The sequence below is a fragment of the Schistosoma haematobium genome, chromosome 3 (assembly GCF_000699445.3).
Source record: "Schistosoma haematobium chromosome 3, whole genome shotgun sequence".
Lineage (NCBI taxonomy): Eukaryota > Metazoa > Platyhelminthes > Trematoda > Strigeidida > Schistosomatidae > Schistosoma > Schistosoma haematobium.
The window spans coordinates 36,991,239-37,014,928 of NC_067198.1; the positions used below are offsets into that span (position 1 = coordinate 36,991,239).

Here is a 23,690-nt window from a genome sequence, read left to right on the forward strand (position 1 = left end):
ACGATATATATCTTCACAGGTTACATTTTACTAACGATGAGTTAGATACAGCTTACTTTTTCCTAATATTCTCATTGTTTAGTTCATACTTATGTAGATAAATAGAGATAACTTAGAACATCGTGTTTTGTCGTTTCTATACAGCATACCATTAAAATATTGAAGGGATTTTAATATAAGGAATAGAAAGGATTATAATACCAGCAGTGTGCTAATGAACTACGAATAAACGATCATGTTCTAACTGAAAATAACAAAAAAAATGAAAAGCACAAAATTATAATGATACAATGTTAATAGTGTAATACAATTTCATCTATTTCACTTTAATCATTGACTGTTGTTTCTCTTTCTTCTAAACTATACATTTTAAACTCTGATAACTATCACTACATGTTATGTTCTATTCTTTATGATTGAATTTCATAATGTTTGCTAATTTTAAATAATTCAAAACTAACTATCTGATTTATATTTCTAACAAGAAGGGTAATGAAAAAATTCCCCAACAGTAGCTTAATAGTTTAGGAACTCTATTTGACTTCCAATCAATAAATCACATGTTGGAACCCCGCTAAATCCAGGAGGCCGAGTAGAATCACTGCTTCTCTCCTTGTGACTAAATGAATATGTACATGGTAAATGTATTGCAATAATGTATCAATTTCAACTCGAGATTTTCATAGTTTGTAAAATTTCGATCTAACAGAGCAATTAATATTCAACTTGAGTTATAGCTTATCTCTATATTATGTAATGCCAGATGGTTTATTGGTTTGTTACATGCTTTTTCACATTAGTAAACTATTTGCGATCGGTGGCCCAGTGGTTTAGACCTCCGTTTCTCAGCCACTAAATCATAGGTTCAACTCCCTCTCAACCTACTGTAGTTCAAAGAGCCAGGTATTATAACTAACTCGGACATAAAATGCGACTCAAAACCAAACGAATTTGTAAGCCTGGCAAATTGATTGAAAAAATCACTTTTACGAGAGATTCAAAGAACATGATGAAAAAGAGAGCTAACTTCTGTTCTCTCTTCCAAAGGTATCAAATTTTTAGTCAGAAGACGCTGGATCACAGTTATAACATTTTGTTTGGTATTTATTCTCGTTTATTAATCATATGCAAGACAAAACTCTCTCTATAACTTTATTTTTTATATGTATACGTGTTTATTTGTTTTTTATTGTTTTCAAGATACATCAGATCTCGCTTCTAATCATGATATTTTAGACTGTAATCCTGGTTGTAATTTGAATTCTGTCAATCAAACTATGGATTATTATTCTAAACAACCAAACAATCATTCATCTAATCCTTCTACACAAAAATCATTATCTAAAATTCCTGGCGTTTCAGTTGCTCCTCCTTTACAACCACCTCCGTTTCCACCGTTACCACCACCGCCTATGCCACCTCCGACACATTCACAATCATCTCTTCCACTTCAATTGCATTCATCTGTTCAACATGGGCATAGCAGTAATAATAATAATAATAACACTTCTTTAGGTATAATTCCTTCAAAATTTTCTACTATACCAAGTGGTAGTACAGTTAACTCTCATCAAAATCTACTTACTCCTATACAGTCAAATCAGGATATGAACCTATCGAATCATCCTCATCAACATCCACATCAATATTGTATGAATAATGATCATAATCAATTGAATTATTCATCTAGAGATACATTACTAAGTCATCATATTGATGGTGAACCAAATCATACTAATAATAGTATTCACAATAGTCAAAGACATCCTATTGGCGATTCCATGAATTCAGGTGGACGATTATTCAATGATATGGAAATTCAAATGATAGTTAAGGTAAGTGGACTTGTCGTTGTTATTTTTCCCTCTCACTGTTTTCAAATAGTCTCTGTTTTTCCTTTTTTGATTTATCCTGTGGTTCATATCAATGTTTTTCCTCTCTTTCATATAATCACATACGAAACGGTCACTAACTATTATTCACAGTGTATTTGTTTGCTTTAATCTCTCAAATGTTCCAGTTATATAATAATTACTTACTTAGTAGTGGTATCTCACTGTAGAATTTATTTTAATATGGACACATTCTCTATTATCTATTTTTCGGTCAACAAGTATAAGTCGTTATCAAGCAAACTCGTGATGAACCTGTGTTGTCATGATTGGTGATGGTGGTACAAAACGAAAACTTGAAAACTAAAAAAAGTTTAATCACTTATAAAAAACTTAATAAATCTTTGTGTTTAGAAAATCAATTGTATATATGTGAGAAAAACAATGACTTCGGTAGTGGTGAAATTAACCAATCCGTTATGAATATCGTGGATTGATTGAAGTTAGAGATTAAGACGATTGGATTTTAGCTCAGTGGTCTAGAAGTTAGGTATTTGCGCGTGAGACCAAAGACCCTAGGTTCAGTTTTTGTACTCAAAGTTGTGGATGGGCACCTCTGAGGGGTCCCATACTAGGACGATGGTTGTCTAATATTAATCAGTTCATCATTTCAATGAAACTCGACAATCTCCACAACCTTATACTGACTATTATGATTGGTCTATGAAATGAGCTAAAGGACATGTTATAAACTGAGTGGTCATGAATGCTGAATGTCTATTGATCTGGCCTAAACGCTGGATTGCTTGCTTTTAAATGAGATCGGAATAGAATGGATACTTTATTGGAAGTGGATCAATAGCTCAGCAGTTGTTATAGCATTTAACTTTTAGCCATTAATTCACAGGTTTGAACCACAATTTATCCACTCTTATATGGGCAACCGGACAGTCTCATTAGCACTCGCATTTAGTGTGTGGATTGACTCCCATTTTTTCTTGTTGCCAACGTATGTGAATAAAATTATCTCAATGGCTGTTAAAAATATATGAGGGTAATTATCAATTGCTAGCTGTCAAAAACTATTGGAAAATTCTGTTTCTTCTTGAGGAGCTTAAAAAGGAAATGGATTTGAAATGGTCTTGGCTACCGCGGAGCTTGACCAGAATGCTTAGAGGACAACTGCTTAAGGCTGGGTACATGGGATTTTTGTAAGTGATTTTAGATATTCTAGATCCGTATTATAAGGCCTTATCACTGGCAAAAAAAATCTTTGAGGCAAGGCAAGATATAGCGTTTCTTGGTCTGACGTTTTCTAACCCCCTACTGTTGTAAAAAAACAGCATCTCTACAAATCTTGGTTATCTGAGGGCAATAATCTCTTAAATTTAACCTTGACAGTTATTATATACACATTTAGAGTGTAAACTATGTCTGTAATAGAACTTGTATTAGAAACTACTGATACCATTAGTAATCCAAACAATTATGCAATCAGTTATACGTGCATACAAACATGTATATGAATATGTTATAGTCATTTTTTAAGTATATAATACTGACATAATTTCTGATACATACAAGCTTCTCTTATAAGTTCATCACAGTGTTTATTTAATGTTTCATTTGAGTTTTTAATTCATTCTACTTTATGTTATGTCTTCTTAAGTACTTTATTGATCATAAGTGAATCTGTCTTACTTATGTGCTTATCGCTTAGTATATTCCCTGTTTAATTGCTAAACATCTTTAGGGCAAAATTATTCGCTTAATTTACTTATCTATATCATCTAGAGGTCACTAATTTGAATATTGCTTTAACTCAGATTAAATTTAACTTTTATTAGTAGTATCAGTTAGACGAACATTGATAAAAAGTATAGCAAACTGGGAAAATGCATTTTATTTATTTATTACAAAGACTAATTAATTGACTGGAATATCTAGCATCCTTAACACCATGAACACAAATAATCTGGTCAACACTGTAATAACTTGATTTCTTCATTCGTCACTAGGCTCTCTAAATCAATTCTTATGTTTTTTTTATTTTATAAAAAAAAACAAAAACAAAAACAAACTAAATACTTAATCGATTAAAACACAACTGTTTTGTAAATCTGCCGATCAATTTACTTATTTATTCACACTCTACTTCTAATCAGTCATAATTCTATTCGTGTTCCAATTGCACTCTTTTTTTAATATTATACAGTTTGTCCTTATGTAATTTGTTTTACAAAGCCCGCATTTGCTTATCGACTTGAATTTATATCCTATAATTTATACTTGTAATAAATGATGAGTGTAACAAATTACTAAATTTTTTAAAATATGTCCAGATGATATTGTGTATTAAGGCAATGAATAGTTTAGAGAACAAAGCACTGCCAAAATACTTCGATTGAACTGCATTATCTTCTTCATCCTCCTAAAAATTAGTAAGTATTATGCAAAACAAACAACAATAACTACATATGTGATCATTTAAGTTATTACACTTCTAACATCTTTGATTTTCGGTTGACTTGAACCCAAAATATAGAGACGAGTAGTTATTCGATGACTATTCTTTATGAAGCATATCTTCCAATCCTATTGAATAAACGTTAAACAATACAACTCGATAACTTTGTTCAAATTTTTCATTGGCGTTATAAACTATACAATGAATAAAACCCAATCGCCTAGAATAATAATGTATAAGCACACGAAGAAGATGTATGTATGGTGACATATGGTTAAGGTAATTTTCGTGACGAACCTTTGGAAACAAAACGGTATTAGGAAGTTATATTTCATTCTATTGAAGGCATCTCAACAATGCGCGTACTATGAATAAGTACAAGATCTCCAGGCTTTTATTTTTCAAGTAGGCCCCCAAATTCCCTGGTACGACCGAGAGTGGGGAGAGTTCACTCTCCTTCTCGTAATGCTCTCACATGACCACGCGTATATAGCCTCTGCCAGGGAAGTCCTACTCACTGCCTCCTCGTGGCGTGGGTGTTGTTTACGAAATTGAAAGGACGAAAAGCGGATGTCCGGAGCTTTAACCGGGCCGGTGGACATGGTGAGTCCACCTAGGAGAGTTGGAAAACCCTGATTCCAAACCAATGGTGCACATCGGCTCCAGTATCCTGAAGTAACAAATGGCGTATGAACCAATCGTTGATCACCGGCTACCATGGAACTGCATCTCCTCACTATGCTCCACTGCCTTGTGGATCAGACCTTCAGGTCGAAGGCTCCGGGTGTGACCCTAAGAAAACCACCTGCTTTGGTCTGAGCACCTGGGCAGTATCACAGCTCTCACACATATGAAATGAGATTTGTGTGGCGCATATGTATTTGGTGCCTCCTTGTACCAATATCTATGTGTTAAAATAAATAAATAAAATAATAAATGTACCTTCAAGCCACCGAGTAAGAAAATGATCTATACTTTATTCCGTAATATTAACTTTTCCTAACCACATGATACATTCTCACTCGATAATCCGACTGTTCGTCCAAGAACCAGATACAGACTAGAACAAGAGTTTTATTATGACAAAAGTACAAAGGATAAAAGAATATATCACAGCATAGATATTTGATATACCATATATGTCGACCTACAGTCATTAACCAGCCACATGTTACTTGGGATGGACATAACACTTTCGTTATCATTCAATTTGCAATATAGGATGGTTTTTATCTGTTACAATCACCATGAGACTTGATAACTCTCAGTCTACTTGTATGTTAGTGTTTGGATCCTCTAGTCATTTAAGAAAATTTTTTTGAAATGTTCGATAGTTCTCCTTTTAATGTCAGTTTGTGTTTATAATTACTTTTAAACTGTCGGAACTCTGCAACATGGAATGGGATTAGAACATGTAATCAGCGCGTTTGAAAGTCTCAGCGCCACCTACATCCAACTTAATTTGCCATGTAGGCAGCTGCAAACTAACCTGGTTACAATCAGAGTGACTATCATGACCAATAATTAGAGACGTTGGTTGAAGTGCTTCAGAATCGGTAATAATAATAATATATGGATTCACTCTTTGTATTTCGTTAAATCCTAAGTTTTAAATTTATTTCATACTTTTTTTTCGACTTCCTGTTCTTGACTCAAGTTTTCTATTATCTAAGCTTTGGAGTTTTTACACACATATATATAAGTATAAATAGTTTTTAAGAAAAAAATAATTAATTTTGTAATAATCTCAACACTTTAACTCCAGTTTCTTAGTTTCCTCTTCCTCTTCTTTATTTCGATGTTCTTTTTTACCTTTTCTCAACAGTCTATCAATATAACGTGCTCATCCACCCACTTGTTTATTTATTTCATACTGAAATAATTCATATATATATATATATATATATATATATATATGTATATCGTATATACCCAGGGTATACGTAACTGTGTGTTACTTATACTGTATTAATCTTAATGTGCACTTGTTCATTAATTTGCATGGTTTAGTCGTAATTAGAAAACTTTTCTCTAAGAAATGTGTTGTTTTTTAAGACCAGTTGAAATTATTCGCGGTCGTTCAATAACTATAATTATTCTCTAAAAAACAAACAAGAATCAAATACTATTAAGGTTTTTGAGAATTTTTAAAATTTCATAGTTAACATCACAGACTGATCTCAGTTGAACAACTACTAAAGACCAGAAAGCACTGGATAACTATTTTATTTTAGTATGGGACTCCTTAGTGGTGCGCATCCGCGACCCCATCAAAGGTTAACTATAAAGTAATTGAATAACTACTGTCACTATGTTTATATATAGAAAGAGGAAGTGATTGAGTGAGGTGATGCTTGTTGTGCCTATAGATTTCATTGTTTGAGTGTAAGTGTATCATTTTATTATTGTAATTTATAAAACTGAATGGAAAAACGTAATTCAGCATATTGACGAAGTACAGATTAAAATGGGGTTAGGTTTTAATTTTAATTTATGTACCATAACAATTATTGGTAGTACTACTGTTAGACTGGTTGAACTAATACGTGTGAGTAAAGTAGATTTTCGAATGTTCGATCAGGGAATCGCTTTATTGTTCCCCTTCCATAATGATGCTTCTTTTGTTTCATGTATATCGTATATACCTAGAGTATACGTAACTGTGTGTGATTTATACTGTATTAATCTTAATGTGCACTTATTCATTAGTTTGTCAACAAATTTTACTGTCTTGCTTAAACTTATATAACCGACCTTAGGATGGTTTGCTCAATGGTTGCACATTATGTATGCGGTCCTAAAAGTAGGTGATTAATGCACGTTCAACCACTGTATTTTAAAACATAGAAATTCTGCTTTTAAGAAGAAAACACTTATACTGAATTCTGTACTCCAACCACTATGAAATTTCATCTGTCTTTGCCAATAGGTTATGGTATGTTGAATCGATGTACATACGTACCAGGTTCTACGTTGCAACTGACTGACTATGAAACTTGATTCCCCAAGAAACAGAACAATAGTAGTATGATTCATACTTTTCTTCAATGTTTTGTAGTTGCATCGAATCCCTGGTTTCTGGAAGTTTCTAAGCAACAATTTCTTCAGTCTAGGAATGTTGTTTTGAACTCAACACATCTGATTCTAATGAAAACAAACATGAATTTATTAACTACTAAGCTATTTACCGTCGATGCCGATTGTTAATAAACATACGTTGAGGATTTCTCAGGTTTTGTAAAGTTTTAAGACGAAAATAGTTGTGATTTACTGCAAAACATTCTACATCCATAATTTCTTCACGTTGGATTGACATGTATTATTATTTCGAAGTGGTTCTATTGATAAGATCTCGGTGTTGCATGTTTGTATGTGCACAAAAATTGTAGTCCATATTTTAATGCTATTCGGAGTATTTGTTTAGAAATAATTTAGGTATTCGAAATTTTGATCATCATCCTTTTATGTAGTTGGAGTTTATAACATTGTGTTGTATTTCATACCAGTATTTCTGATACAAGTCATACTAAATTTATGGATACTATTCAGTCCAAACACATTTAAAAATGTAATACACAAATACACTGGTAGTTTTTTACGGGCTTTTTAGAAATATAGTTTGTAGGACGTTCGCATCACAAGGACAAATACCGTTACTTGAAATTTCTTCTTATCTTCCTGGTCTGTGATCTAGTAGTATATACCCATACGGCTTCATAAAAGATTGAAAATCCATTCAGTAACTGAATTGGGAATGTGAAACCCGATATTGTTAACTTTATTTGTAGGTTGTACTTGTCATAGATTTGTCCAAATCGCGGTACTATTCAAAAGCAAGAAGCGCTGGGACTCATTCATGACTTTATCAGGGGTCGAACCTGGGATCTTCATATTTCACTGCATATCATCCTTGTTTTAGTGACTTATTCTTTGTGTAGCCAACTAATTAATTTACAATGAAGTTGGAAGTGATAACTATTGAAAATCGTCTCAGAAACCGAGTACCAGAGTAATTACCATAGAATATGTAAATTCTGACTTTTATCCCAGTTTTTTGTGCATGAGTATGTACTATAAATAAGTCATGATCTATGATAAACAGCTATCTAATGACTATATTGATGACGTCAGTTCGCAATGAAAACTGTTTTCCAAGTATTTGGTCCAATGAAGATTTGTTTGTTTCCATGTTATTAAAAAGAAATTGAGTATGTTCTATTCACTTGACTTAACGTTGGGTTATAGCAAATTTTAATAATTAATCTCATAATTATTAACCTGTACACAAAGTTGATGATTTGATGGAATAAATATTTGCGATTGTTTGTTTTTCCTAACAATATGAGATTATATAAGATGTGAGTGGAGCACATAGTTGGATTTTACATTTGGTCATTTTAATTTAATCTCAAGAGAGTGGTTTAACAATGATACCAGTCAGTCATATATGACTTAATGTTATAGGGAAGCATAATAAGTGAGTAAGATATATAAGTAAGATATATATGAGTAGGATCTTGATATCGATAGGTGAATGTGAGAAACAATGTAACCAAGTGATGTTTGCTTACGAAACCGAGTTAATGACTGTAACTCATTTATTTACTGATATCATTAACGAATGTCACCGATCAGACAAATACGATGTTTGTATGTAGTAAAATAACTTGTACAAATTAATAAAAAAAAGCATAAATAATTAAATGTTATATGGGGTTGGACCAAATCAAAGTTATAGATTATTCACTCTCCAATGAATTAAAACCTGACTGTTACACTTAATTCTTACCCATCATATCTTATTGGGTTAAATCCTAATTTAATCATTATTATTTGAGTTTAGTACAGGGTCTTATTAACTCTTTCTAGAGTATTTAATACTACACATTGAAAAATGTATGAGTTTATTTACTTAATTACATGTCTTCTTCATCTTAATTATAATGAATAATCATGTAAACTAACAAACGGTTCAAGTTATAATAAAGTATTTTTGAAATTGGACATTTAAAGTGTTTGAAAATCGAGTGAAAAAACCAATAAATGTCAGTTTTGTGGCTCAGTTTTTCAATTTTCTGATATTTATTTAATCGGTGTCGAATTACGATATGTAAAAACCTTTTTTTTCTATGTTTTTTTACCAACCTAATTATGTCGTTTCTTACCACACATATCATATTTGATGTGGATTAATGTAAAATTATGACTTATTATTAACCTTTGAAATAGAATCTGTAGAAACAAAAAGAACATGCTAGGTTATCGTTTTTTAATCAGTCTCTATCAAAGGATTGGTTGTGCAGGTTTTGGAACATCGAATGACCAGTGCTGAGGTGAGCAAGGGTACCAGACAAAGTTGTTGGTACATTGGTTGATGATGTACTGATTCTTCATTGATTAACGTCACTGCGCATGCCCAAACATCGCCTAATTAATCTTTATCACTACTTTTATTATTGTGACCCCTTTTGTATTCATTTTATTAATTCTTTCTTGTTTTAGTGATGTAGTTTTGCCGCTTAGGCTAGCGCACACTTATACTAGACTTTATGCTGATTATGAATGATTGACCTTTTCAGAACTTCTCATTCTTAATATTATAATTGAATATTAGCTTTTTTTAAGATTTATGACTTTTTCAATCATTGAGTCATTAATTCTAACTATGCTTTGGGTCGTTCGTTTTATTAGCATAGAAGATTGTTGTAGATATTATTCGGTTTTGCAGTTCACTCCACCAACTAACTGGATTTCAACCTAAAAACTACTGGAACCAGGGAGTAGCTCTAAATACAGTTGTTTTGTCTTTGTGTGTATGAAACTCCTCAACAGTGCGTTCACCTATAAATTTGCCAGATATCTAGGAATTATTAGAATTCCAGACTTCAAAATGAGCGCATAATTTTTAAAACCTTCAACTTGGCATCCACTAGTTCACATTTCAAACTTAAATCAATTCGTGAGTGCGTACTGTTGAAAATTCACGTAATAGGACGAAATAAGTTCTCGGTGCTTCCTAGTTTATTTCTCAATGGTTGTCTGTAGACTGTCTACGTTTTATTGTTGATAGGGCAGTATTAGTACATTTTAAAAACGTGTTCGGACATTTTTTCTTTATTAAGGAAAATGATTACGTCATCGTCCTTTGGAGTGTATGTAGGGTATATTAAACTATACATGTTTTCTTGTAAGTGTTTGAATTCTGCCGTTGTTGTTGTTAAGGTCTGGAATTGATCAATCTCTTCTGACATATAACAAGGTCCAAACATTTACAACATAAAATGAATAACATTTGCACAAGCCCTTAGCTATCTGAACCCACTAGCTGGGTGGATAAAACGGAAGTTTGAAGCGAAAAGCACTGGGTTTGAATCCTGGAGTGAATATCAACACTGGGATGCAGTTACACTCAGCTGATGAGTTTCGAATAGAAAATAAACGTACTCTGAATTCCCCCTAACCTGTCGAAATAGTCGGTGGATGAGCGTACATGATTTATCTCCCAGTCGCCTTAATTGATAAAGGCTCGGTACTCCATCAATCGGTTTGCTACTTTTATCTTGTACCCTGTGCCTAACCTCATAATTTTTGACTCGATGATCCAAAAATATACGAACGACGTTTCGAAAACACCTATGATCAAATACTAGTAGTCTAAAAATCTTCCTCTATTTCTAAAGGCCATGTTTCACAGCCATGAAGTAGAATGAAGCGAACTGCTGTACATCCAATTCCTCCTTTAGTTGGTAGACGGATATCTCCTACGCCATACTCAACACAAGTTGGCGTAGGCCGACCGAGATTTTTGAATCCGTGTCGAGATTTCATCAGATGTGTGGCCATAAGGACTGACAAGACTTTCAAACTGAATGAAACGTTTGACACACCCATTTATCATCCAAATAACCGCTTCATATAGTGATAAATAAATAATATATTTGTAATGTCCCAATGAGTAGAAAAATTCGATCTTCCGACGTTTCGTGACTTAGTGTAAATCACTTCTTCAGAGAATAGATAACCAAATTGAAATTATTGCCCCGTTGTATTATTTAAACTTGGATTAATTTTAGTTTGGTTATTTATTCTCTGAAGAAGTGGTTTACACTTAGTCACGAAACGTCAAAAATCTAATTTTTCTACTCATCGGGACATTACAAATATATTATTTATTTAAAACAATCTACCCAATGCTCAATTTATTCGAAGTTATCAAATCAAACCTTGGTAATGATACCTACAGGTTCATATAATGCTTTAAACTTTTCAATAGTTAGATAAAAGTATGAACAAGGTGGTTTCAATTATTGGTGTTAATTATTTTGAAAACCTTGAAAGTTCTTGACCATTAAAACGCTTTATCTGATGGCAGTCCGATGAAATTATAGACTAGTGAACTCAAAGTTGCATAGTGATTTGATAAGGTAAAATCTATGAATTTCAGATTTATGAAATGAACAAATTCTGTGTAAATGAACAGCTAATTTAGATAAAATATCTAGAAATCAACCACGCCAGTAGTGATTCACATTCCTGTGTAAATCTACCTTTTAATTTTCAAGCGAGAACAACAGTAGCGGATTCATTTCATCATTTCATGTTTTCTAAATCTTTCGCAAATGTAGATTTCTTTAAACGTATAAAATCATTCTGTTTACTGATGAAAAAACTCCAAATACTTTCTATATTGCTACAACTTCGATGTATAAATGAATGGAATAACCGAGCAAGCGATAGACACCTTGACGTTATCGAGTTCAAGAAACATGTGGACATTATTATGATTACAGCAGAAAATCAAATGATAAAACCAATAGTAATTATCAAGACACCGATAACAAATTATTCATAATAATGATGACAATAAAATAATAGATCTAGGAAAGCCCAGTTATTTGATTGGACAAATTGATAAGTGGTCAAACATCTTGTTGAGCAATTTTGAATTAAAAAGACTAGTTATAATAATAGATGGAAATTAGAAACGAAAATTTGGCTAAAATGAACAATAACTTTATGCACTTTTCACGCTAAATTTAACACTAGGAGGAAAAAAGCTGTCCAGTGTTTCCTGGTTTTCAATGAGTGTCTAGCTAAGGCCGGTTCATGAGTTTAATTATGAGAATTCTACCATCTCCACAAAATCATATGTTGATAATGGTCATTTGCTCACTAGTGACTAGATTTAAGGTGTAATTGGTGAAGTTTTAGTTAGAATCCGTGATTAGTGGAGTCCAACCGTGTCGGTCAGTTATCCACCGCAGACAATGAAAAGTGTCCGTACACACCATTGGATCGCGACCCAGTGATCTAGAGGTTAAATGTTCTTACGAGAGATCGAAGGTCCTGGGTTCGGTCCCCTGTTGTGAGGTTGTAGATTGGTACTGCTGAGGAGTTTCACACTGGGATATATATAATAAATACCATCACTCTACTGACTAGTATTGCAGTTTTTTCGTAGGCTAAATAATCTAATCAACATTTTTATTTAAATTTAGATTGGTCATTTCAAAAAGAGAAAAGAAAGAACACAAACACATCATCGTTATTGAACCTGACTGACCGATCAACATGTCGTTGTAGTAACAACAACAAAAAGAGAATACCCAATTCATCATAACACTTCTACTACCTATCTTATGGTCTAAAGTAACTTTTTAAATCTTCTATTCCATATGGTTATTTCTTAACCTTTTTTATTCGGGTCTAAATTGTTTTTCTTTAAAAAAAAACACAACAGTAATTCGTCAAAGCTGAAATAATCTATTAAAAACCAATCCCTTGTATATTTTCGTCTCCGTCCTTTTCTCGAAATAATAACGTATCGTATTGATCAGATCGATTATTTTCTTTTTCAAGTTTATTGGTCTGATAAATAATTTTGACTTTCTTCCCTTTTCTTCCATCTGGTTATTATTATCATCATCATTACCATTTCATTAGATTCTGTTGCTTGAAAATCTTAATTATATTCATCTACTCTAATTTTTCATATCAATTTTCATCGTAATCAATTTTTCCAATAGAGAAAGAGAGTAAAATAGACATTGAATATGATGACTTTTATTTTACCAGTTGTTTAAAGTATGTCATTGACACTTCTGTGTTAGTGGATAGTATCATTAACCTTTACGCATATAGTATGATCCAAATCTGACTACATGATTTTGTGCTTTGTAAACAAGTTGTATCATTACTATTTTGACAGGGTGATTTAAAAATGTTGACTTATTTAATAGGAACTCCAATAAATCAAGAGATAATATTGCATTTGACTTCAGTAGTAGGGTACATTCGGTTCTTAGACACACTGTCAGCATGAGGATTAGTAACACTATCCGGCAGCCGCGAACTGATGTGGGTGTTGCAGGGTTCGAACCTAAGACTGAGTAACTAGAAGATGAAAACTTTCACCATTAAGGTACCTCTCTCTATTGATGTTTAGACTCTAGTGATTAGGATACTTCGTTGTAATTCCGTGTGCATGTATCTACACAAATAACTGGTTTGCGAAAATTCACTTGACTGACATGACGGTATTTTAAATACTAACTAATATTTCTTTATTCCTTAGCATACTATTGTTTAACGTTAATCTCAGCTTTCAACTTTAAAAATGGATAGTATTTCATACTAAAGTTCCATCAAAATATCCCTAAATGATTCTTTTTTGATGTTTAGACACTCATTTATCACTTTTCAGTCAACTTTATATTCATACTTCTTTAGTATTCTTACTTGTCTTAATTTTAATAGGTTGCTATCACCTCGCATATAAATGTTTAATTTCGATTTGTGGCCAGTTTAATCAACCTAACATTCATATTCACAAATCACTTTAATGTAGTCGTTTTTTCAACATGTTTTAGGCATAAGTTGTTGGTTAGTATACGTTGTTGAACATTTTGTGACATTCCCGTTCATATATTGGTTGCATGAAGTGGCTTTTTCAGTCAGTCCACAATTTATATCCTTTTTTTATGTAACCATCTAAAATTCGTGCTAGAGTACTTTACATCGATTTGTAGTTGACAAAAAAAATAAAACAGAAAACAGTATAATTAAATACTCGTAAATAAAGTAGAATGTGTCATAAATCTGCTATATGTTAGTTCTAGTTGGTTAACTTCATATTCACATCGTTAAACAACAAAATTAGAATTTAAAACGGTCGAAGTAATAGTGTCTGATGATAGTTGCAAATTAAAAATTGACCATAAGCTCTGACACAACCAGTAGTTTTCAAATAAAGAGTTTATACATGGTCGATTTACTTTTTTGAGACATCTTTCAATAATAGACACTATCACAGAACTTCACGGTCGACAGAGTCGTGTGCTGCCTTAAGGTCAAAGAACACAACCATAGTCGGACGCCGAAACGTTTGTCTATGATCTAGAGTCTGCCCAATAGTGAGTATTTGGTCTATACATCCACTTCCAGGTTTGAAACCAGCCTGGTTTTCCTGAGTTTGCTCTTCACGAGCACTAGTTAAGCATTGGATAATTTTTATGGCCAATATTTTAGATACTATATTAATTAAACTAATTCCTCTGTAGATATCACAAGCGGATCTTTGTCCATTCTTATAGACTGGAATAATTAGTATTCGTGACTAATCAGACGAGTTCATGTCCAATTCCCAGACTCTAGTTGATATCTCAGTCCATCCAACAGCTTAAAATGAACCACCATCCTTAAAAATTTAAGTACTTAATCCATCAATACCAGCTGCTTTTCCTCGTTTTAGATTAGCTATGGGATTTCCTAAATCTTTAAGAGCTGGGATCTTATGTCGACATCGCATTTAGGTTGCATGGTAACGGTAGGCAACTTGTGGGTAACTATAAAGTTGTTGCCATGGATCCAACTCAGTTTACAGTCATATATTAGCAGCATCCTGAAAAGTAGAGACCTGAAATCCCGACGTTTTACAGCTTGAGTAAGTTGCTTCTCCAGAGAATGAATAAACAGTTTGTCGGTTTGAACTAACACACAATACATAAACGTGTGTCAATTGAAGTCGGTTATTTATTTATTCACTCTTTGAAGAATCAACTTACACAAAACTATCAAACGTTAAAAATTCTATTTTCTATTCATTGAGGTATTACAAATACATCGTTAATTTTATCAATAATATTTATGTTCACTAGAGTGTAATGAGTTTTCTTTGACATATATTTGCATGAAAATTTTTTTGTTGAATTTAACTAAGTCGATTAATTTAACTAGTACAGAAACGCACTGTGTGTAAACACGAAACTTGTTTAGACAATACAAACATGTTTTCTGAAATAACTTTGATGAAGTTGATACATATTATATTATTATTATTATTATTATTATTATTATTATTACTAGTATTAGTATTAGTAGTAGTAGTAGTAGTAGTAGTAGTAGTAGTAGTAGTAGTAGTAGTAGTAGTAGTAGTAGTAGTAGTATTACTAGTGAAGGAATACTAACGTAGGACCAAATTATTGTTAAGTGCACAATCACGCAATGGTCTAATAAAACGTGAAAATCACACATCAAGTACACGATTTGCACATCTTTGAATTGTTTCTTAAAGGCTTCGTTGTTCCTTCATTCCTGTTGTTATCTTGATTGCTTTCAATTTCCTTCCCTAATCTCTTCATTTCAATCTTCTCAACCTCTTGCTCTCAGACATCCCACTTCTTACTTGTGTTACATACTACTTATATTTGCGAACACAAGTAGCATACACCACAGTAGCAGGGATAGCGATAATAATAAAGATAGCAGACTTGTGTAATGTGAATAATATCGAAGATAGTTTAAATTACCATATGACTTCTTAGATGAATGACAATTTAAGACTTCTCACTAACTAGTACCTATGATAACCGTTGCAGGAATTCGAATATATTAGGAATGTGGTTAGTTATCACTGTCGTGCTATACTATGAAATGAGCAGAGTTAAACATGTGAATTATTACATACCAATGCTGTAGTTGTAAGTTAATGCACATTAAGTGACCTTAGAGTCTTGAGTTCTGTTGTGTTTGGCTGTTGTTGCCTGTGAACTCTTGAAAATAGTCTCATTATTAGGACGAAACAGCTATCAAATAATCTTTAATTTTCAATGATTTATTAGATAAATTCTGTCTGTGATGAATAAGGATTCGATTATAGAATTTAACGCTTCCTTAGTATAAAAAAAGATAGAATCCTCGCATAGTCTGTTTAATAGACTTATCACAATAATATGAAAATGAATGACTATTGTTACACCTTAATCTACACCACTGTTGTTTACAATATGAATGGATATTGAGAAAACAATTGTTATTCTTGAGTAACAATGAAAATAGTAAATAGATTCTGTGTACTATATATATACAAACTTCATTCCATGATATTAATTTACTTTTTATGCTAAGATAAATGATCTATCTAGTTTGTTTAATTAGTTGCATGATAATAAAATAGGCCAATGTTTGGTTGTGTTAACCATTCGGTTGGTTACAATAAACGCTTTTATATGTAGAGCTTAGTATTAAATATAACAGTGGTTTTATTTACTCAAAACTAATCGAGGACATATTATTCATTATTATTATGATCTTTTATTATTATTATTATTATTATTATTATTATTATTATTATTATTATTATTATCACATACTATTCTTTGTTTTCTTATATCTTACAATATTTTGTTATAGCTGTTCCAAGATTATTTCACCAAAGGTAGTTGTCCAATGCTTAAAGAAGTTCGACGTCGTATTATGAACAATTTTCTAGAATCTAGACGAACACCTGTAGGAATACGTGCGAAAATTAAACGTCTGCAAAAAAGTGGACAATGGACAGATTACATTACTACCTGACAAGAAACAATTTATCAAATCAATCTTGTTCGTTTATATGCATATATATATATATATATCCTCTGAAGTTTTGGTATTTCATTATTACCTCATCCATCAGCTGCTTCTGATTATATTAGTGAATAATAGTTATAACATAGAGGGATGTATAATTACTTTTTTCTTTCCTATAATCTTATATGATTGGGCTTCCTTCAACTGTCCTTCTCCTCTCTTCGATTCACTTCATTTTCATCAAAAAGTCATTTCCATCCTATTTTTTATCACAACCAACTGACTAGTCACTTTATACACCATACATGCATATATTGTATGATAGTACAGTAACAATCCGATTATGTAAAATCAAACAATACTCATTTTCCATACAAACATACGCAATCCGGTCATTAAATTTCTTTTCCTGGATCGTAGTAGACTCGCCTTTATGTTTGTGTTGTACATACGCATACTTACATGTATGTATCCATATATATATATATATATATATATATATATATATATATATATATATATATATATATATATATATATATATATATATAAAACTGTATACACAACTTATGGGTATCTACCTCGTTGTTTGTTTCATTCAGAAATTCTGTTGTACTCTGCTTGTTTCGTGTTTACTTTTTTTCACCATAGATACAGTCATACTTGTTGGTTATTTATGTTCATTGGATTGTTTGCGTTGTCTTTTGTAATCAATTCGTTTAAATTATCAGTAAAGTAATCAATTAAAAACCTGCTTTTCATTAGTTACACCATATTTCATTTTCAAATATTTTTATCGGTGTTTGGGGGTGTTTAGATCTTTAAAATGTTTCTATTTTTCTTGTCAAACGTCTCTTACAACCGTATTTCTGTTTTTTTTTATAAATATTTTGCTTTTCACTTATAAACTAAACAGTTTTTTTTCCTCAGTGAATATTTTTATTGTTCGTTCTCACTTGTCCGTCCTTCTAGTCGTTACTATGTTATGATCTCGCGTGATGATTACATTATTACTTTGTGAATATTGAACTATGCACAGTGAGGTGACTGGATTTATATATATTTCTAAGAAGTCATTGAATTATTTCATTCCATTGGTTTTTCCTTACTTCCATACTTTCACTTCAATAAATCATGGTTGTCAATCTATGTCTACCTACTGATTTTTGTGCTGATCAGTTTATTCGTTCATCATTTTTTCCCCACAATCTGTATTAGTTTTATTTCTAAGACTTATTGAGTTTGATTGTTATTAGTAGTATTTTTTTCAATATTATCATTTATATGTATTTTGTATTGCATTTCATTGATAATCAGTTTTTTCCTAATTACATGTATAGAGGTCCGGGCACCTGCTTCATTGTTAGTAGTGTAAGTAGTAGTAGTAGTAGTGGTAGAGATATGTATTCATATAAACTACTTTGTTACTTTCCAAATCGTCTGTTATTTATTTTCTACGAATATGTCTTGTCTTCTTAGTGGTTTTACATGTCCAATTATTGGTTATTTCTTGCTTTTGTTTGTTTTTTTAATCATAAACCCGATTATATCAATCAACATTTCTCTCTCCCTCTCAATATGGAAATCCTTACTATTCTCCATCTACTGTACTCATGAAGATCCATTCAAAAGTTGTTTGACTATTGATAATGTTGATCATTTCTTGAAAATTAACTATTATCCTTCTTTTTTTTTGAAAAATAAAATCAAATGGTCAGTAATAATTTACTTCCTGCTTTAAACTGGATAATGCATATTGTCTTTTTGATTATGCTGAATAAAATATTGAATTATCTGAATGTAAAAAGTAGGGTAGGAATGGGGATAGGGTTAATGGAAAATTATACATTTCGTTAACCACATATACAATATACACATATTATTGTATATTTTATCCTCCCTTTTGCTAATTCTTCTTCTTATTATTATTTGTGAAGTGAAATAGCTTATTTGACGCATACATATATGTATGTATATTGGCTTACTGAATTGTTAATAATGTTTTAACTCTTTCTGTCTATTATTATATTCCATAATATTTTCTATAATAAACATTGTATATTAAATGTATTTTATTATATTTCATTAGTGTATTATAGCTTTTCAGTTGATTGTTTATCATTTATCCTCTCTCTCTCTCAGCTTTATTCACTCTTGCGTACTTCTATTATTATTATTATTATTACTATTATTGTTTCCTACTGGATTCTTGTGGAATTTATCTCTTACCTTTATTACATAGATATAATAATATTATTATCATCTTTTAACATTTATCTCACTTTTCAAATAATGTTTTTTTTCTTTTTTTGTTGTTGTTGCTGCCTCAAAAGTTGTTACTTCTTTCTATATTTACAAAAATTAAAAAAAAAGAATAATAAATGGATACATTAAATATATCTACTTTTTATTCTTTCTCTATATCTTTTTTTTTTAAAATTTCTTTCTTTCTCTCCCATACTCTTTTGAGTTCGTTCTGTTTCTTAATTTCTACTGATAGATAATTAAAATTATAAATAAAATGGAAATGTTATCTTTGTATGTTGAAATTGTTAGTGAAAGTTATTTTTATTTAGGTGTGATTTTATGTGAATGTAAAATGTTAATTAAGTTTTCAAAAGACTTCATTCGATAGCCTTATTTCAGATCACTGCTTCGATGATATCTCTCTAACAGTCCATGAATATCTATCTTTATAGGCGCGAAGATATGCAGCTATAAAGTATTACACAGCTGACTGAAGCAAATTTATACTTCTATGGACATGTTAACATTCTGTCTACGCCATATATGTTAAAAATAAGCTAAAATTAAATGGGGAGTTTTTATGTACAATGATTTTCTGATTAGACTTCTAATATAATCACTAACCGACATAAAGTTCGCTTATTTATTCATTATATTACTTACTTACTTACGCCTGTTACTCCTAATGGAGCATAGGCTGCCGATCAGCATTATCCAACCCACTCTGTCCTGGGCCTTCCATTCTAGTTCCATCCAATTCTTGTCCATTTTTCTCATGTATATCTCCATTTCCCAGTGTATTGTGTTCTTTGGTCTTCCTCTTTTCCTTTGGCCTTGAGGATTCCATGTGAGAGCTTGTATTGTGACGCAGTTGGGTGCTTTCTTCAATGTGTGTTCTATCCACTTCCAGCGCTTCTTCCTGATTTCTTCCTCCGCTGGGATCTGGTTTGTTTCTTCGCACAGTAGGTCGTTGCTAATAGTCATGACTGTTAATAAACACCTCTATCTTCTGAATGGTGGCTTTCGTAGTTCTCCAGGTTTCCGCCCCATACAGTAGAACTGTCTTGACATTTGTGTTGTAAATCCTGACCTTGATGTTGGTTGACAGTTCTTTTGAGTTCCAGATGTCCTTCAGTTGTAAATATACTGCTCTCGTTTTACCGATCCGTGCTTTCACATCTGCATCAAGTCCACCGTGTTCATCAATGATGATCCCCAGTGGTCTACAGGTTAAGCGTTCGCGCGCGAGACTGAAGGCCATGAGTTCTAATCCCGCGAGCGGGACCGTGGATGTGCACCGCTTAGGAGTCCCACTATTGGACAAAACGGGCCTCCAGTGCTCACAGGCTTTTAATGGTGGTCTAACATCAATCAGTTCATGATCTCAATCACTTGGTATTGTTTACTTGAATCTATTCATTATATTACCAGTTTCTTAATTCTACACGAAGTGTTAATGATATTATTCCAAACAAAGATTAAGAATTTACAATTAAAATACAGAGCTCATAGAAGATACAATCTAACCAAAAGGATCTATCTTAAGTATGAATTTCCACTATCATTTTAAATTTCTGTAGTCACAGTCCTACTCCATTTGTATTAAAAACTAGATGAAATGAGGGTAAAGAAAATAACTTTAATACTAATTTTTATCATTGTTAGAATGGATTTGAATTATTCCGTTGTTAATAATCCTAACTGGATTTTAATATATATATATATGTATGACAGCATTATAACCATTGCACAAGTGAGTGGCTATCTGAGCTCAGTAGTTCATTAGTAAATGCATCAGCTTTCGAAGCGAATTGTTCGAATATAAGCTTAATCATTATCTAACTGATCTATAGCCAATAGAAAGAAATCGTACATTTTAAATCCTAATGCTAGCTGATAATCCATTTTTCCCATGAAAATTTAATATTAACTCTTGTATTTTTTTAGAAAATTCTTAGTATCATATATTTATTGCATAACCATTGACAAGATTAAATTATGATTATTACTATTTCTGTATGACAAGAAAAAACTTTATGAATCACTACATTTCCTACTCAATTATTCAGTGAAGATCATCAACAATATAAAACTCAAGAAGTCCCGCGGTCAATTTCAAACTAGAAGGAAAAAATCCTTTGCTTTGTGACACGATTTTTCTTGTTGACGAACATAATTCATAATAAAAAGTCATTGTGAGAGTCATCGACTTATAGTGATTTTTGTGTAAAGTATTACTTCATATTTAATCGTATATCCAATTCTGACTAGTGTTGGAGACGGATGGAAGAAAGTTAGAGACGACAAAACCGAAAATTGGCATCAGTCCATAAAGTCACTAACTTTTAGTCTGAGCCATGTTAGTAGATACAGATTACTTGATTGGGGTACGCATGACTATCGTATCCAATGGTTAGAGACTCGGACTGACATGGCTCAGAATTGACCACAATAGCATAGGTGTACACACTTTATATCTTCCCTCAAACTGTGAGATTAAATTTACCTTATATCTTTCAACGCGCTATTTCTTTCTTTCTATATCATATCCTTATATCCAATCCTTTTTGTTTTATATATTACTACCATTGAAGTAATTACTTCTATGAATTTGATGTTCATCTTATTGTACTAATGAAGTATGACAACTTGGACCGATGTATATATGTTCTTGCTCCTACGTTATAGACGACTGACTTACCAATTTTTTTAAAAATCAATTGTCACTTTTATTTATCAACAACTCGATATATTTGAGTATTTTCATAAATATTATAAATAATCTGTTCATTGTTTGCTTGAGTGTTTTTTCAGACCATTAATTAAACTGTCTTTTTCTCACCAGTTAAATACTTTAACAGTAGATAAAATTAAGTAAATAATTCATTGTGATGATGATGGTCCCCCCCCCACACACACAAATGACTATGTTCATTATTTGTTGGATCGATTGACACTGTGTTTTATTTTTCAATCTTCCGACCATTAATTAATTTTTTTTCTTTCTATTTTTGTTGATATGCTGTTTTTGTTTTATGTAATTATTGAATTGATAGTAGTAAACGGTTGCAGGATAGAAGAAATATTATTAGAATCTATTCGTTACATTATACTTTTAATCATAATTATTTATAATAGTGTTAATTTCTATGTATCATTAGTTAAATGATAGTCATCAAAATTATTTGGCTGTAGAATGTTGGGAAATATTCTAATATAGGACTATTTTGTATAAATGTAGTATTTAATATGAAATAGGAAAAAGCAATGGTACGTAAGTTGTTGACTGTTGATTCTATTTTATTTTTTCTAAAAATGTATCGTAAAGTTTAGGATTGAAATAGTTTGATAAGAGATTGGTTCAATTTAGTCGATACTCATCTTAAAGTGTTATTATCAGAATGGGTCTTGTGGAGAGTTTTAGAAATTTCACAGGTTGAAATCATGAGTCAGTTGAAGCTAGACCACCATTGAAAACCTGGAAGCACTGGACGGCCGTTTCGTCCTGGTATGGAACTCTTCAGCAGTGCGCATCCACGATCCTGCACCACGCGGGGCTCCAACCCAGGACCTACTGGCTTCGCGTGCGAGCACTTAACCACTAGCCAGTAGGTCCTGGGTTCGAGCCCCGCGTGGTGCAGGATCGTGGATGCGCACTGCTGAAGAGTTCCATACCAGGACGAAACGGCCGTCCAGTGCTTCCAGGTTTTCAATGGTGGTCTAGCTTCAACTGACTCATGATTTCAACCTGTTAAAGTGTTATATTTATTACTTTTTTTATTGGTTGGGTAGGAAGAAGAACATTTTTCGATTATGAGATTCAGAGTATGTTATTGTATCTTGTTGTTGGGGACGTTAGACCCCCAGAACTCACTTGAGAAAGGACCTAGTTTTGTAATTTATTCAGAGAATTTGAATTTCTTTGTTTTCGCGCCAAAGGTGTTCGTGTCACCTTCATGTCGTATTTCCCACTGGGAAATATCCTAAATGCTATTGTTCCGTTGCGTCTTTTAGTATACTATTTGGCAACTCTCCCTAAGGACGGCTCTGTACTATGTATATGCTTTTTGAATGGTGTTTGTTGTTATCGCTCGTTCCTGGCTGTTTTGCAGAATATACTTCCCATTCCAAGCTTGGACTTCTCCCTCTAGTTAGCGGGCCTGAAACGCATCAAATAGCTAGCTTATTGGTCTTTGGTCACCGAGTCTTTGTTCTCGTTCTCAGATTAAGTGAACTCGTGATATCTTCAAACCTAGCACTTGTGAGGAGAAAAGTTGCGGATTTGTCAAAGCCTC

The 23,690-nt window shown here is 32.3% G+C and overlaps 1 protein-coding gene across 2 annotated transcripts in view; it reads left to right on the plus strand.

Moving 5' to 3' along the window:
* MS3_00005688 (uncharacterized protein) overlaps positions 1-23,690 on the plus strand; it is a 52,921-nt gene that overhangs the window by 18,702 nt on the left and 10,529 nt on the right. The window contains exons 6-7 of one of the 2 annotated variants that reach the window (XM_051213786.1): positions 1,201-1,835; positions 16,990-22,821. In XM_051213786.1, the coding sequence (XP_051069788.1) occupies positions 1,201-1,835; positions 16,990-17,154 (800 nt within the window). In that variant the 3' untranslated portion in view covers positions 17,155-22,821. Of the gene's footprint in view, positions 1-1,200; positions 1,836-16,989; positions 22,822-23,690 lie in introns of those variants that run through there. The other variant, XM_051213787.1, reaches the window with a different exon arrangement.